Raw genomic sequence first — 15,643 nt, forward strand, 5'->3', positions numbered from 1 at the left:
TCAATATATTGTATAGCTTTAGAGTGTCTCAATGTTTTTTTCGGTGTCTTTTAATATCTTTCTATGTTCTTAACACCTGATGAAGTCAATCCCGATGAAACATGTTGCGTTTTCAAATAAATCTCAATTTGTTATCATTCTCGGGTTTTTAGTCAGTTTATATTAAAAATGAAAAAAAAAATATATATATATATATTGTATGTGTGTGTGTTGTCATTTATTTTTTCATTTTATTTATTTTTAGTTTATTATTATTCATTAATAAAAAAACATAAAAACTCCTTCCCCTACCCACGGCACTCCAGGTTATAAAAACCTTGGAACTGTTTCTGCTGTCAAAGTTTGCCAGCTTCAGAAACTTAACGGCGCCTCTCTAACTAACTTCAAACAATCAAACCGGATTGCAAAAGTCGGAGATTATGCAGGCTTATATGCATAAATATTATACTCAGAGAGAGAGAGAGAGAGAGAGAACGTTGTATTTTATATTCTAGGTATTTCGCATGCAATAGTTAACCAAAAGTTATTGCAATCTGAAAAAGGGTTCTTTTTATCGGAAAATAAGGGACCTGCATTAGGGAAACCTTCCTTTGTGAACGTCTTGCGAGAGAAATTAATGCACAGCCTTCTAAATTGTATACGCACATACACTTTTTTATTCAGTTCAGGTTTGATCTTAAAGCTTTCTTTTTATGCATTTTGCTCATTGATTTTGACGCGAATGAAACGCTTATTAAAAGTGCAGCCTTAAGCAGATTCAGGGGCCACGGGCATCATTATTGATATCCAAGATGCGCCATTAAGTGCACTTAACGTGCAAGTTAATTTCTTTTTTTAATTCTTCATTTTTATTTTCAATAAATTATCGACAATAATAAAACTAAAAGCACAAAAACCTTAGTCTCCATCTTAATGTTCTGAGCCAATCACTCTTTCCAAACTCTTCGGTCTCTTTCGCGATCAGGAAAGAAATGTTCGCAACTGCGGACTCTTTCACGCGCGATGATTTCGAGCGGTTGTGTTACACTCGAATCCATTTCTGTTTCAGCACAAGACTTCGGGGGACGACCCACCAGACGAGGGATACGTGCTCGTACCGGGATCTGCCCGGGTGGTGAGCGAGAAGACGGAAACCCATCAGACGACGAAAGAAACGAAGGAGGAAAACATGCAGCTTCACGACGAGACTTTCAGGGAGCTGACCGGGACGGTAAGTAAGCGTGTGACCTCTTTTATCTCTGAACCGTAATAATTAGCGAGGGTGTACGCGGAATACTCGACAACCGGAAGGTGTTCACGGCGCCCGCCTATTTAGTTGAGCTACGGGTGTCAACAGGTAATGGGAAAACTCTCGTCCGAGACTCCTCGTTGGTGCTGTTCAGCAACGGAGCAGAATGCGGTTCTTGCGATGCTGAAGCAGCCCGAGCAGCGAAGGCGTTAAAGATTGCAACCGCACGGGCACCGTCAGATGCTGGCAGCGACTGAAAGCACGCAATTTTCCGGCTTTTCTTTTGGCTGGAGAATGCTTCAGAAGAGGGTGTTGGTGTGATCGCTGCGTTCGGCAGAGGGTGTGAATAAGCAAGGTACGTACTTACTAAAAATATGCAAATTAAAGACATTATTTTTAAAGGAGGAAGTATTTTCTAAGTAGCGAAGAATTAGAGAAATCTCATGTTGATGGACTGCATTAATGTTGTGCTTTCCCTTTTTTTTCATCCTCTGCAGTGGGAAAAAAGCTAAAAAAATATGCCTTTGTGAAAAATAATTCCCGCACTATGAAAATGCAGAAATTTTCTAACCTGCATGTAATATTAATGTTAGATGATAAAATGAATCGGTGGAGGCCAGAGATTTGCTTTAAGTCTCTGCAGTTCACATGCTCGGAGTGGCAGAGCTCTGTTCTGTTTTCTTTATTGTTCCTCCCCTTCAGCATTTCACTGTCACATGATTTCGCTCTTGACAGTGTTAACTGCGTCGTTTGTTGATCTGCTTTGAAAACGTCAAAGAATTTACCATTTTAATTTAAATTAATTATAAGTCAAATTTAATTTAGTGATAAACACGTTCAATTTACTTTTCGTGATCGTACTTGTCGCTGATGGTACGTCGGAATGCAGAACACCGAAAGGGAATTGCTGTACAATAAGACACTGACGTTGGGTCACGACCTGTTCAAAAATAAGACATCTTGAGTTGAATTTGAGATCAGAAATGTAGAAGGAGAAGAAGACAGCGAAGCAAATATGAAGGGCTTAATGAAGAGCGACTTGAAAGAATAAAATCTTCATTGAAGTGAACAAACTCTTAAGGGGAGGAAGGAATAAAACATTTAACGTTCAGACCAATAAGATAAAGCTCTCTTCTTCTTCTCTAATCCTGTGTTTATTCTAATTTTGCTGCGAAGCAGTGATGAACTTAAATAATAATTATATATTAGGTTTTATCTTTTATCCAAGTGTAAGCAAACAAAGTTTGCGTCTGAAGTATTTTCATGCCTGGGGCAACCCTTGGTAAAGGTGGTATCACTTCACCACTTGTCTGAGCATCACAAAATGCAAAGCACATCTCCTTGCGGACGTGTAGCATGCTATGCATTATGGGAACGATCACTACCAAGACCGGTTTCGACCTTTATTGAGGTCTCTTCAGTGGGAGCCAGACCCAAAGGTGGTGATACTAAGGTGAAAGCAATAGAGAAGCCATATTTATCTATAACCGGTCGAAACCGGTCTGGGTAGTGGCCCTTCCCTTAATGCACAGCATTATACATGTCTGCAAGGAGATGTGCTTTGCATTATGGGAGATACTAAGGCAAGTGATGAGAACTTATACCAACTTTACCACGAATTTCCCCATTCCTGAAAGTACTTCACGCACAAATTTCGATAAATTCGAGAAATAACATTTCGATAAAGGATAAAACCCAAGAGGTCGTGTAATAAATGAAAGAAGCCACAGAAGTGTTCGCATCAGAGTTAGTGCTAGACTCTGGAATCCACAACCTTTGCAAAAGCATGCATCTAAAAAGTGAGTATTTCGCACGTGGGAAAAATACACCGGATTACTTGGCAGTTCAGATTAATGAGTTCCTGTTAACGAACTGGACCTCAAGCATACTTATCAAGTGTGTGTGTGTGTGTGTGTGTGTGTGTGTGTGTGTGTGTGTGTGTGTGTGTGTGTGTGTGCGTGTGTGCGTGTGTTGCTTTTGCAGTCAAGCGAGGTTAAGCGCACTATTCACCTGCGTTTATTCGCAAGATGTCGCGTGAAAAAAAAAAAAAAAAGCAAAGCATCCCCGACCAAAGAACGATGAACGTCACGAAGACGAAAACAATGAAAGCTGACGAATGTGGCATTAGCAAATATGCGAGAAAGAAACTTAAAATGCAAATAACCGAGGTCAAAGCTAATTTCAAATTTAGCGAAATTCCACAAGCAGAAAATGTGGCATGTATTTTGTTGTTTTTCAGGAAAAATCTAGAAACCCAACGGCTAAGCAAGTAACATGACGAAACTTTTATTTAAAGTCACGAAATGATTCATTTTGTTTTGACGGAACTTACAGAATTCAACTTATCAATAAATAAAAATTTTCAATAAAAGTTTAATTTATTTTCTAGCAATCCGAATGCAAATTGATGTAATTAGTAATTTCTACTTTCTAAATGATTAAAAAAATGTCTTGAAGGGAGTTTGTTTACTGATAATGCAAAGTTGGGTAGCATATTAATAATCAATCGAGCTGATGTAGAGAGCTTGTAGGTTGATTTAAATTAGCTGGCAATATAGGGAAAAGGTAATGGATTCAGTGGTTCAATGTGGAAAATTGTAAAGTTATACATTTTGGGATAAAATGTTTACAAGCTGTGTACCGCATTCCTGGATCTTTACTTCAACAGATTGACGATGCTGGGGACTTGGGTATATTGGTGCATAGTGAATTGGAGTTGAGAGGACATATCGCTAAGGTGTCAAGATAGCTCATAGGATTACTTGGTTACTGAAGAACACACTAACAAGTAGAGATAAAGAAGTTATTATTCCTCTTTATAAGACGTTGATACGTCCACATCTGGATTGCTGTGGTCAGGTCTGGTCGCCTGGATTACTTAAACATGAGGAAATAGTAGAAAAGATTCAGAAATACATTCAAAAAGGCAAAAACAAGCCGCACAAGCATCTGGGCGGCAAAGAATGCGCTAAGTAAAGTAATGGAGGTTGGAAAATAAAGATATCAAGCATTTGTTGGAAGATGTTGAAGAAGAGCTTTCAAACCAAAACCTTGTGACAATAGAAGCACAAAAATTGCAAGAGAGAGAGAGAGAGAGAGAGAGAGAGAGAGCAAAGCAGAGGAAGAAAACTCCACAGGGAAGAAATCGGCAGCGGCATTTGCCTCTGTTAATAAGGCAGCTCGTTCTTTGAATAAATGGATCTAACATGCAAAGCAATGTCTCCGGAATAATGCACGCTGCAATTTTTCAATTTCTACAATTACAGAGAAATATATGCAGAAAACGAAAAGAGAACTTGTGAAAAGTAAGTTGAACGCAATGTAACAGATTTTAAATTCACTCGTACGGTCCACTATCCTTCAAAGAGGAGCCTAACCCTTCCACAAAGATATACCTCTGGTGAAGCCCTCAGAACTCTGTTGATTCCCGAATTTTTAGAAGTTGTTTCCAATTATTTAGCTTCCCATTTTGATGAAACAGCAGTTAATTAGACAGCAGCTTCGAATAATTACTCCTCCCTCCCATCTGTTTCCTTTCATTATTTTACTCGTAATGGACAGAAAAACTCAACGCTCATGTTATTCATTACAGTTCACGTACTTTTTACAGAAATTTATACACTGGTATCCAAAACCGAAGGACGAACATTCTTTCTGAAGATTGCAACCTCACATTCAGACGAATCAGCTTGTGGCAATTCGCACAACTGACGATTGCGAGTACAAAGCGGATCCACCTTCAAATTTTCGAATTGCGGGCAAAGAGGTTATGTGGCAGCACTCCACAGGATAAAAGTCAAAAGGTTGCTGTAAGCAAACTGCGATTCAAGGAAGCTCTTTTCGTAAAGGAATAAAGTTGTGAACTTGGATTTCTTATAATTTCTCAATGGCCTTGATGATTTAACAGGGGGGGGGGAGAATTATTGGACAGCTTAAAGAAGGGGGCATAATTACTGATATTGCCAGAGAATTTGGGATCTCACATGGTGTTGCATCCAGATTCTGGACAGCGTTCTGTTCCAGACGTTTGCTAAGAGGCCGCTCTCGTTCCACCACGGAACATGAAGATGCATATTTGGTTACAACGGCAAAACGTAATCGACGCAACACAGCGGGTCACGTTGCGAGTTGGCTCCATTAAAGCACAGTTGGGCGGATATCTAGACAAACTGCAACAAGACATCTGGGACAGGAGTAGGCTTATACGCCCGAAGGCCTGTAGATTGCGTCCCTTTATCCACAGCTCATCGTACAGCACGTTTACAGTGGTGTTGTATCCATAAAAAAATGGACAACACGCCAATGGGTTAATGGACTCTTTACAGATGAGAGTCGTTTTTGTCTTTCCTCCGATTGAAGACGACACTTGATCCGTCGTGAAAGTGGTACTGCTTGCCATCGCAAGAATGTTCTTGAAAGGGATACATATGGCAATGCTGGGGTCATGATGAATGGAGGCATTATGCTTAATGGACGCACCGATCTACAAGTGTGGAAAAAGGGACCATGACTGGTGAACAATATTGCAACGAACTTCATCAACCTCATGTTCGATTGTTCCGTGGTGCTGTAGGCGAAGAATTCATGTTTATGGGTGACAATGCTACACTACATCATAAACGGGCAGTGGAGATACTTCTAAAGACTGAGGATATTAATCCAATTGAGTTTCTCAGCTTCCCAGATCTCCATCCTAAAGAACGCGTTTGAAACACAACAGGGAGATGCATTGCTGCTCCTCCAGAAAATAAACAAGGCCTTATTCTTTCTACGAAGGAGGAGCGAGCCTCAAGAACTCCTGAATCAGTTGTTGTAACTTTTGAAAAACATCCTGTAATTTAATTTGTACAGAATCGATAACACATTGTTTGCTTAATATACTTTATTAGTATGCTGGCAATAAATTCATATCCACATTTGGCTATATTCATCAAATTTGTTTTCATAAACTGGTAAACAATATAGTTTGTTCTTCGCTTTTGGACCCCAGTATATTATCATTTGCACACCATTATTATTTCGCTGTAAACAAAGAGTAAATTACGTTAAAATATAGCAAAACTAACCCACACGTTATAACACCAAGACATTGAATTATATGCATATCTTCACGGTTCTTAAAGAGAACCTCCTATTTATGATCTATTTGAGTTACGACAGGATCTTCGAAACAGAACCCTGTTGTAAATTCAAGATTGACTGTTTATATCCATATCGGTGTGTGTATGTGTGTATTCATGTCGAATGCGGATTTCAATACGCAACCTGTTTTGTGGGAAACGGATATGGTAACCAACCTTCAGGCCGTTAAAATCGGAAATACTGTTGGCCATACTAAGATTAAAGATGGATTGTGGATGAAGAGTTCAAGATGCAAAGTTGAGGAATTTGGATGCAGCTTTTTTTTCAACAGAGAATTATGGATGTACGACTTGGTAGATGAAGAAGTCTGACAGGAAGAGGCTGCTTTTGAGATGTGGTGTTACAGAAGGCTGAGGTAGATATTTCTGAAAGGTTGACCAATGGATGGGTGCCAGAAATAATCGGCAGAACTTTAAGGCTCCTTAAGGATATTGACAGAAGAAAAGTAAAATATTTAAGAGACATTGAAAGGATGGGAGGAGGACGTCGCAGAACAGTAATAGAAGGTAAAGTTTCTAGAAGAAGAAGAAGAGGAAGGAGTATCCTCAATGAGATGGAAAGATGAATGATGTGTGTGGTGTGACTAATCTTCACGTAGTTGAAGTCTCCAGAAAAGCATACATTGCCATCTAGCGAGGACTTGTGTGACACATCGCCGAGGACTTGAGTAACCGTACGGCATCTGATGTGTCCAATGAATAGATGGATACTAAGATGATGTTTCTTATTACCCTTTCATTCCTTAAACAAGGAACGCAGTGTGTGAAACCGGAAATCTTATCATCTGAAGATTTTCAGAATTACAAATCTGGGCATCCAACTACACCACCCACTTGAAACGAACGGAGAGCGTGAACAAGTGATATTTAAGATCCAACTTTATTTCAAATATGTAGAAACTTTCAGCGGTTTTCCATCTGTTCGCTTTTGCGGTTTTAAGATTGGATCTTTAATATCCTCGATTTTGTTTGTTGCATCGCCGAAATGAAGTCACGTGGCTCATTCTTTGATAAAGCGAACTTTTTCTTTTGTTGAAAACGGATTTTCGAAAAACGGCTCACACGATAATCTTGCTTTTCTCGCTCATCATCTTTTCGAGTTGCTAAAAGGTTGCTAATTTGTTTAATTAAACTATTTTTGCTAATCACTTGCTAATCTTTTGCGTTAAATAAATATAAAAACAACTAATGAGGTCATTTCCTTGAGATACCCATAATATATGACTACTTTTAAGCATTTTGAGAGAAAATATTTGTTCTATCGTTTCTGCAATCAAAAATAATCGTTAGTAATGCTTAGCTTAGACTCTCGAAGGAAGTTAAATGTTGCAGGAAAAATGTTAGGATATTTGCAGGATTGTTGTGTGTGCTTTCAATCCCTCGAATGCACATCTTTTTATTTCATTCACCCAACAAACTGTACTCATTGTCTTCTTTTTATATACAGGAAATCCATCAGAAGGCGCTGACTGCCCCCACAGATGCACCTTTTCCACACAGCCCTGGAAGCGAGAGACCCGGGAAGCTCACCCACTACACAAGCCGCTCTCAGAAAGTCACTGACAAGGATGAAGTGCGCGAGGTGTCGGAACTAAAGGACGGCGAACTGACAACAGAGACTACTAGGACGCACCATCACGAAGAATTGTACGACGACGAGGTCCCCGAAGACGAAGTCACGGAGGCATTACCAGAAGCCTCTGCAGAAACAACAAGGCACGTCGAGTACTATACGGACGACGGTCTCGACAGTTTATCAGACAAACTACGAAAGGAACAGCAGATGAACATTTTACGGGAACATTCCCCTGAACGGCGAGATCCCCTAACGAGAAAGGCTTTGAGTCTAAGGGAAGAAGAAGGGATTCGAAATAATGAGACAACTCGCTGGCTGACCGATCACTTCGGATCCGACGAGAGCGACGGAGCTGCAGAACATCCTTCTTCTGGAGGAAACGTTATTAAAATTGAAATGGCCCCCAGAAAACCCCCAGCAAACAATCACCACGAACACGAAGGTGAACCAGTGCCGAGGATTCTGATTGTCGATGACAAAGACCGCCTTGAACGGGAAGTTAAACAAAAGTCCTCTTCAACGAGAGTCAGCAGCAGCTACGACCGACCTAATCGAGAGGCAGAATCGCGGATGAGGTCTTTCTCCACCCACGCGACAAAAGAAGCCACTCCTACTCGGCCCTCCCTGATCAAGTCGTCAAAACCACCTCTGAAGACATTCTACCTGGGGGAAAACGGAACGTACAGCACTAACTGGCCCCGCCGTCATCCTTCTCCTTTAAAATCATCTTCATTATGGAAGTCCTCCCCGTCGCTCGCTGAAGAATCGCTTAAGACGGCCCAGCATCGTATCAGGAGAAACGAGTCCTTCCGATATGACGACAGACCTCTCATCAGCAGCAATCGCGTGCAGAGGTCTTCGTCCTACAGAGAAGTACCTCGAAAGCCGTTTTTCGGGAATGAGAAGCTCACTTCCCCTTACCTGCTTGCAGACACGCAGACGCTCCCCCGCCACACGCGATTATTTTCTCCCCGAAGCGACACCAAACTGGACTCCTCTAGAGATTCCCTCCAAAGCAGCCACGAAAAGATCATTCACATCGAACTCCCCGACGAATTGGACCGAAGTAACTCTCCCGCTTTTGTCCACCGTCCTGAGAAACGGGAACTATCTTCTCCCCGCGCCTTCAGGCAGCACAACAGCTCCGTGCAGGAAACGGGCAACAAGTCGTTCTGGCACGGGAAGGAAGAAGACGGAAAGCACCGGTGGAGCTCTTCTCTAGACCGACCGCACCAAAGGAGCAATGGGTCCACGAATCACGTGCGCTTTTCTACACCAAGTGGGCAGTACAACACGATCGAGAGGGCAACAGGAATCAGACAGAGTCTAAATGAATCCCGATACCGGAATGGAAGCTACGAAAATAGCTTCGATAAGTCTGTGGTGGATAACAAAACCCACGAAGGGTTAACAAAGAGTTTTTCAACCTTCGAGAAGAACCTGAAAAACAAATTCTATAATGGAGAGCAAACGTCCCCCAACTGGAGCCCTGCAGACAACAAGCGACACCAATTCATGCGAGGTCTTCTTGAATCGTCGGATCGAGACAGCGATGTGTGGGTCAGTAAATCCGAAGGAATGGCAACCAATACACGGTCATCGGCAGAGAGTCGACAACGACAGTTTCGCACTTCTACGCCTGCTCCTCCTTCGTTAATTGATCCTGGAAGACGACGATCTCCGACTCCACCGTCAAAACTCGTTACCAGAACAGATGCTTCCTCCCCTCCCGAGTCTCCTTCCTATCGTTCATCTTCTCCTTATACAGGGAGTCTTAAAAAGTCGAAAGTCGGAGGACCGGTGGTGAATCCTCCAAGCTTTACTCCCTTGTCAAGCCCTCTCGAAATAAAAAGTACTTTTAGTCCTAACTTGGCAAAGTCAATGGAGCACGACAGAGCGAAGTACACGCCAGGTAAGCCTAGAAAGGTACCTCTGATGGTGGAAGTACGAGACTGGGATAGCAGGTGAGGAGCTCATCTTCTCTCGAACTGTTCTTTCTGCAGATGCTAACAAAGCTATAAAATCACCGTCGATCCAAGACATTAAGGCAGACTCGAGGAGTGCTGTAGATACTGTAAAGTGAAACATTTCTTCGAGTAACCTTGTTATGTGAGGCTCACTAACGGATATAACACTTTATTGCTTAAAGCTTGGTTTTTGTATGAGTCTAACTGATTAAACACATGTTGACTAGCTGCATCTCTTTCATTCTCGTTCACCCGCACACACACACACCAAACGATTTCGTCCATATGACCGATCGGATATGCCAGTGTTAACGGAAGTACTGATTTTCGCCCATTCGAATTCGTGATATTATGATCAATAACGCAGGATCCACCAGTAAAAAGGGAATTACAATTCTGTCGCAAACATAACAAAATTCGGATTAATCATTCATATCACGCATGACAGGTGACTTTCAAGTGTTGTGCGGTTTCCATGGTTACAGAATATCACACCCAGCCACACTTAACAACTATTGGCATCTTAAGGACGATAACAACACCTCCCGAACTACAGGATACAGTTGATACCGAAGCAGACTGGATGTGTGTGGCAGAGGAGGTCGTCAAGCACACACCGAAGGAAATGTGGATGTTTTTTCGAAGGTATCAGACAAACGGAATTTCAAGGTGTTACAATATAATTTGACACTCGCTGCTAACTATGCAAACAGGAAGTCAATAAAAATGCACTTGCCTGATATGATAAAAGCGTCAAGCCATTATAGAAGGCACCGAGAATTTTAAATGACACTCGACAAGTTGTCCGAACAGACCGTTTAGGATCGCTGTCATCGGTTTTTCCATTCAGAGCTAACGCGGCAGCAATTATCTTTTTGCGTACCCCAATCTCTCTCTCTCTCTGCCTCCCTCTCTCTCTCTCTCTCTCTCTCTCTCTCTCTCTCTCTCTCTCTCTCTCTCTCTCTCTTTCTCTCCGTGTATAGATCAAATATATTCGTGAAAGACATTTTGCGAGACATTGTGTGACAAAACACGTCGGTGTTATTCTTGCCTTCATGAAAGATGGAAATTTGAGTTGTTTGAATTCGTTAATTATTTTTAAAAAATAATAATTAGAAAAGCAATAAAATTCGTCTTACATTTCTACGTTATGAAATGTTATTAAGAATATTACAAAAGAATGAAATAAAGTTTATAGCACAATATTTTCATCACTCTATCGGAGTTGTGGTGTTAGTGACCGTCCCTATTTTCAGGAGAATTTATATTTTCTGTGAATCGGCTTTGGTGCTCTTATCTGCCCCCTATTGCTTCGATACCTAAAACAACTTACACATTCGAATTTTGGTGTGTGTGTGTGGGTGTGTGTGTGTGGGGGGGTGCGTGCGTGCCCTTCTTCGTGTCTATAAAAAATCGACTATTTAAACGCTCCAGTTGAGTGCCAGCTAATGCATCATGACCTACTCCGACAGCTGCGGGAAGGACTTCAAGAATTGAGATTGCAAAGGATTGAGTCACAAATTCAAAATTTCCCATCCGAACATTCATCATCATCATTAAGAAAATCCATAACTTCGGTTAAATATGAAAGCAACATCTCACATTTATTAGAGCGATCGCTATTTCGCCGTTCTCTGAGGAAAAGTATACCACAGAGCGCTACGTTCAAGTAACCGCGCCCAAAATTGGATGAACTTTAAAATTCAACCTTGTGAAAATAAAACAACGGGTATACGGAGATGCTACATACCATTACTTTGCTTTATTTATAGGTGATGAAAGCTAGATATTTGAGGGTGAGCATTCGATGCTCGCCCTGTGGTGAATGCAATTATATGGTCTCATCCACTTGTTGATGAGGCCATATAATTATTACGTTCAATCAAATACTGATTGAACATAAATGTGGCTGGTAGTTTTGTCCTTTGGACAATTTTCAACTGACCAAATAGCAATCTGTATTGGCTTAAAGCGTAAACAGTATGATGGCAAAGATTGATTAAATGCAATGTCAAATTTATAGGCATCATCAATATAAGAAATGTTAAAGCAAAAAGGAGTGAGAGAAAGACGTACCACCTCGATATAATTGGAGGAATCGAGACAGAGAAAACAAAATAGGTGAGGCGCTACTAAATAACAGCTTCGAGAGATTATACACCAGCAACATGATCAAAGAAAGGAAAGGATGGCAAAAAGGCATTCGCTAAACACGAAAATAAATTAACTGTAGCTGGTTTTAAGTGCAGTCATGGGACCAAAGTACGACGTTTAAAACTGAAGAATGGGACCATTTGTGTTGGGAGTTCTCTCAGAAGACTATTCTAAGGAAGAGTGTAATAATACAAAATCATCCTCCAGGCGCGTCGGTGAAATATCTCTGAACTTGTGTTCCCACATTTTATCGTTATTGTGAGTGTTTTTCATCGAAATGAATCATTAACCTCTTAACGTACCAATTAAAAATCAGAAAGCGGTCGTTTTTCTGCCAGTTTTTTGGGCGAGTTTTGGGCGAGGGTGATTTGCTGGATCAAATTCTTCATTATTTTTCAAATAATGATGAATTTGTGCAAACGCAAATGAAATAGCCGATACACGCCGTTGGCGACTTTTCTCGGCTGAAAGGAAATAGGCACGAGATTGTCTAGCGTCTATATTCGGTTGTATTTATATGTGAAACCAAAATTCAAAATCAATTTTGGTGCAATAAACAAAAGACGTGTCACAGATGTCTTTGTATGTTAAGGGGTTAAACCGAAATCTTAACAGTTGGTACTAAGAAGAGGATTACTTCTGCACAACCTTCAACTACTAATAGTGCATTAAATAAGCTGTCTTTCCAGTTCTATGCCACGTGCAAGGGCCCGCTATGCCTACTTGTGAACGACGAACGAGCATCTCTGTCTCTCCAGCGTAGCGCCGTCGATCGTCGCTAACAAACCGACAACGTGCCACAGCTGTAAAACTGGTGTTACGGATAAAAAAGAAGGGTATATTCTGTGAGATGTGTTGCCATTGGTTGCTCGCTTTCTGCACCAAAATAGAAGAATCGGCGCACAAGCTGTTTATCGACCTCAAACAGCCCTTTTTCTGTTAGCTGTGCCTCCCTTCGGTAAAACAAGTCCTGAACGTAGATAAAAGGGTCGAAAACCTTGAACAGCACATCACTGCTAGGAACGAAACTTTTTCCTCTAAAATACGAGCAGTGGAAGCCAAGTTCGAACTAATTGACGATCAGCGCTGCAATGCAAGTTCACCTTTGCTCACGAAACGAATGAACTCCGCGACCTAATCGCATCAACGGTACACGACTCGATGGAGGCAAAAAAAAAAAACAAATAAAAAAAAAAATGAAATTTCCGACTGAAAACGGAAAATCATTCAAAGAGGGCATCAACAAACTAGTTGAAGAATGCAACATCGATTCTAAGAATATCGTCAGGTGCAATCGTTTTGGACCCATAAATAAAATAAAGAACGGAACAAAATTTCTACGCCTTGTAAAAGTGACTTGCCGACAGCACATCAAAACTAATAACAGCGATCAACAACAAGTTCAAGGACACTTTACCTCGATCGCACATACGTGCTCGAGCAGACCTAACATTTGCACAGAGGAGAACAAGGACGCGATCTTACAAGAAAACTTGAAAAAAAATGTCAAAATAGAGATACCAGTTGGATCATCAACTACAAGCAAGTTAAATTGCTGCAAAAATCAAGTGACACCACTAGTAGCCACCATGGTGACCAGTATGCAGGCACTGCATAGGAAATGTCGTCCTTGCAATCAAATATATGCCTCACAGAACCTTGCATATCTACTTCGCCAACATCCGTGGCCTAAACTCCAACCTTAATAGTATCCATTACCACCTTCGGTCTACCAAACTCCCACCTACTCTTTCTGGCCGAAACTCAAATCTCACCTCCCCCAGCACTATTTATATCAACCTTCCAAACTACTCACTCTTTAAAACTTTCGTCCCAAGGGTGGTGTCTGCACATACATCCGCTCTGGCATATCTTGCCAGAGAGCACCCAACCTACAATCACCTAACTTTCACTTTCTTTGGTTGAGAATATCCCTTCCCCACTCAGCCAAATTCATATGCTGTCTCTATCGCTTCCCCAGTGCAACCAACCACTCTGAGCTCTTTAATTTCCTCTCCTTAAAAATTGATTTTCTCCATCCCCACTTTCCCAACAGCGAAATTATCCTCTTGGAGATTGCAATGTTCGCAACACAAGCTGGCTTTCCCCCCCCCCCAGCTGTACAGATATTGCAGGCAGAGATACTGAAACATTTGGCATCGCTAATGACCTTACACACCTTGTTCAGATGCCAACCTGAATACCAGATAACCCGAACCACTCCCCAAGCATCCTAGATATCTTCCTTACCAATGATCCTTCCAAATACACAGCGAAAGTATAGGCTAGCTAAGTAATTCTGACCACAATCTAATGATCATCTCCTCCCCCATCCAACAACGCTTACACAGCCACACCCACACAAGAGTAGTTTGGCATTATAACGTGCTATCGAACTTATCACCAAAGTAATCCACAATGGCAACATACATTTCTCACACTACTCTTTTCTTGAACTGCTATTCCCTAACTAAACTCTGGTTCTCCAAAAGATGCCAAGGCTGTACAAATGGAAAATCAAACATACCAAATCTGGCTGAAATCAAGAACCCCCATCCTCCTTGAAGCCAGAAATCGATGCAAGACACAATCAGTGGTTCCAAAACAGAGTTCGAAAGAGCAGAAAACAGGAAACCAGCAACCTGTTCAAACGGTAGCCGAGTCTTTTGGTTTCTCGCCAAACAATTGCCTATAACCCCTGCCCAACACTGTTTCCACCCTTATCATCCCCAGATGACTCTGTTGCATTATCACCCACAGAAAACGCCAATCTTCTGACTTCACACTTTGCTTCCAATGCATGCATAAGTGACAATCGTAAATGTCCCCAACCATTCCAGATACCCAACATATAATGTCCCCTATATCCTTTTACGAGGAATCGATCAGAACAATACTGTCCAAATTAGACACAAAAACGTCTCCTGATCATGATGGCATTCCCCCAATTGTCCTGAAAGTTTGTGCACCAGAACTGACTCTATCCTATGTAGCCTATATATGCCCTCTTACTCCACTGGAATCTATCCCACAACCTATAAACTGGCCTATATTTAACACATTCCCAAGAAGTGCGACAAGTCACTGCCGTCCAACTACTGCGCTATTATTTCTTGCTATTATGCGCTTACTTCATTTCTGTCTAAAGTAATGGAAAGACTCATCAATTCCCAACTCCTGTACTATCTTGAAGACACCCACCTAATAAACGACTGGCAGTATGGATTCCGTCGCTGCCGATCAACAGGAGATCTGCTCACATATGTCACCCATCTCTGGACAAATGCCATGGAGAAGTTTGGCGAATCTCAAGTGGTTGCACTTAATATCTACAAAGCCTTTGACCGAGTCTGCACAAAACTAAGTAAGCTAACATCATTTGGTCTGTCTCAGAATTTCCGTAGTTGGATTGCCAACTTTTTGTCTGGATGCACACTCTTTGTGACTGTGAATGGTTCCTTATCCACTCACCATTCAACTAATGCGAGGGGTCCACAAGGTTCTGTCCTCTCACCAACCCTCTTCCTGATATATATCAATGTCCTACTTCATTTGACCTCCAACCCAAACACAGTTT

The 15,643-nt window shown here is 41.4% G+C and overlaps 1 protein-coding gene across 2 annotated transcripts in view; it reads left to right on the plus strand.

Moving 5' to 3' along the window:
• Positions 1 to 10,138, plus strand: part of LOC150107851 (uncharacterized) — a 92,224-nt gene extending 82,086 nt beyond the window's left edge. For both annotated transcript variants that reach the window (XM_090391594.1, XM_090391595.1), the window contains exons 6-7: positions 1,049 to 1,210; positions 7,817 to 10,138. In XM_090391594.1, the coding sequence (XP_090247720.1) occupies positions 1,049 to 1,210; positions 7,817 to 9,913 (2,259 nt within the window). In that variant the 3' untranslated portion in view covers positions 9,914 to 10,138. The remainder of the gene's footprint in view (positions 1 to 1,048; positions 1,211 to 7,816) is intronic.
• The last annotated feature ends 5,505 nt before the right edge of the window (positions 10,139 to 15,643 follow it).

The sequence above is a fragment of the Typopeltis vanoorti genome, chromosome 4 (genome assembly GCF_054136105.1).
Source record: "Typopeltis vanoorti isolate ZY-2024b chromosome 4, IOZ_Tvanoo_1.0, whole genome shotgun sequence".
NCBI lineage: Eukaryota > Metazoa > Arthropoda > Arachnida > Uropygi > Thelyphonidae > Typopeltis > Typopeltis vanoorti.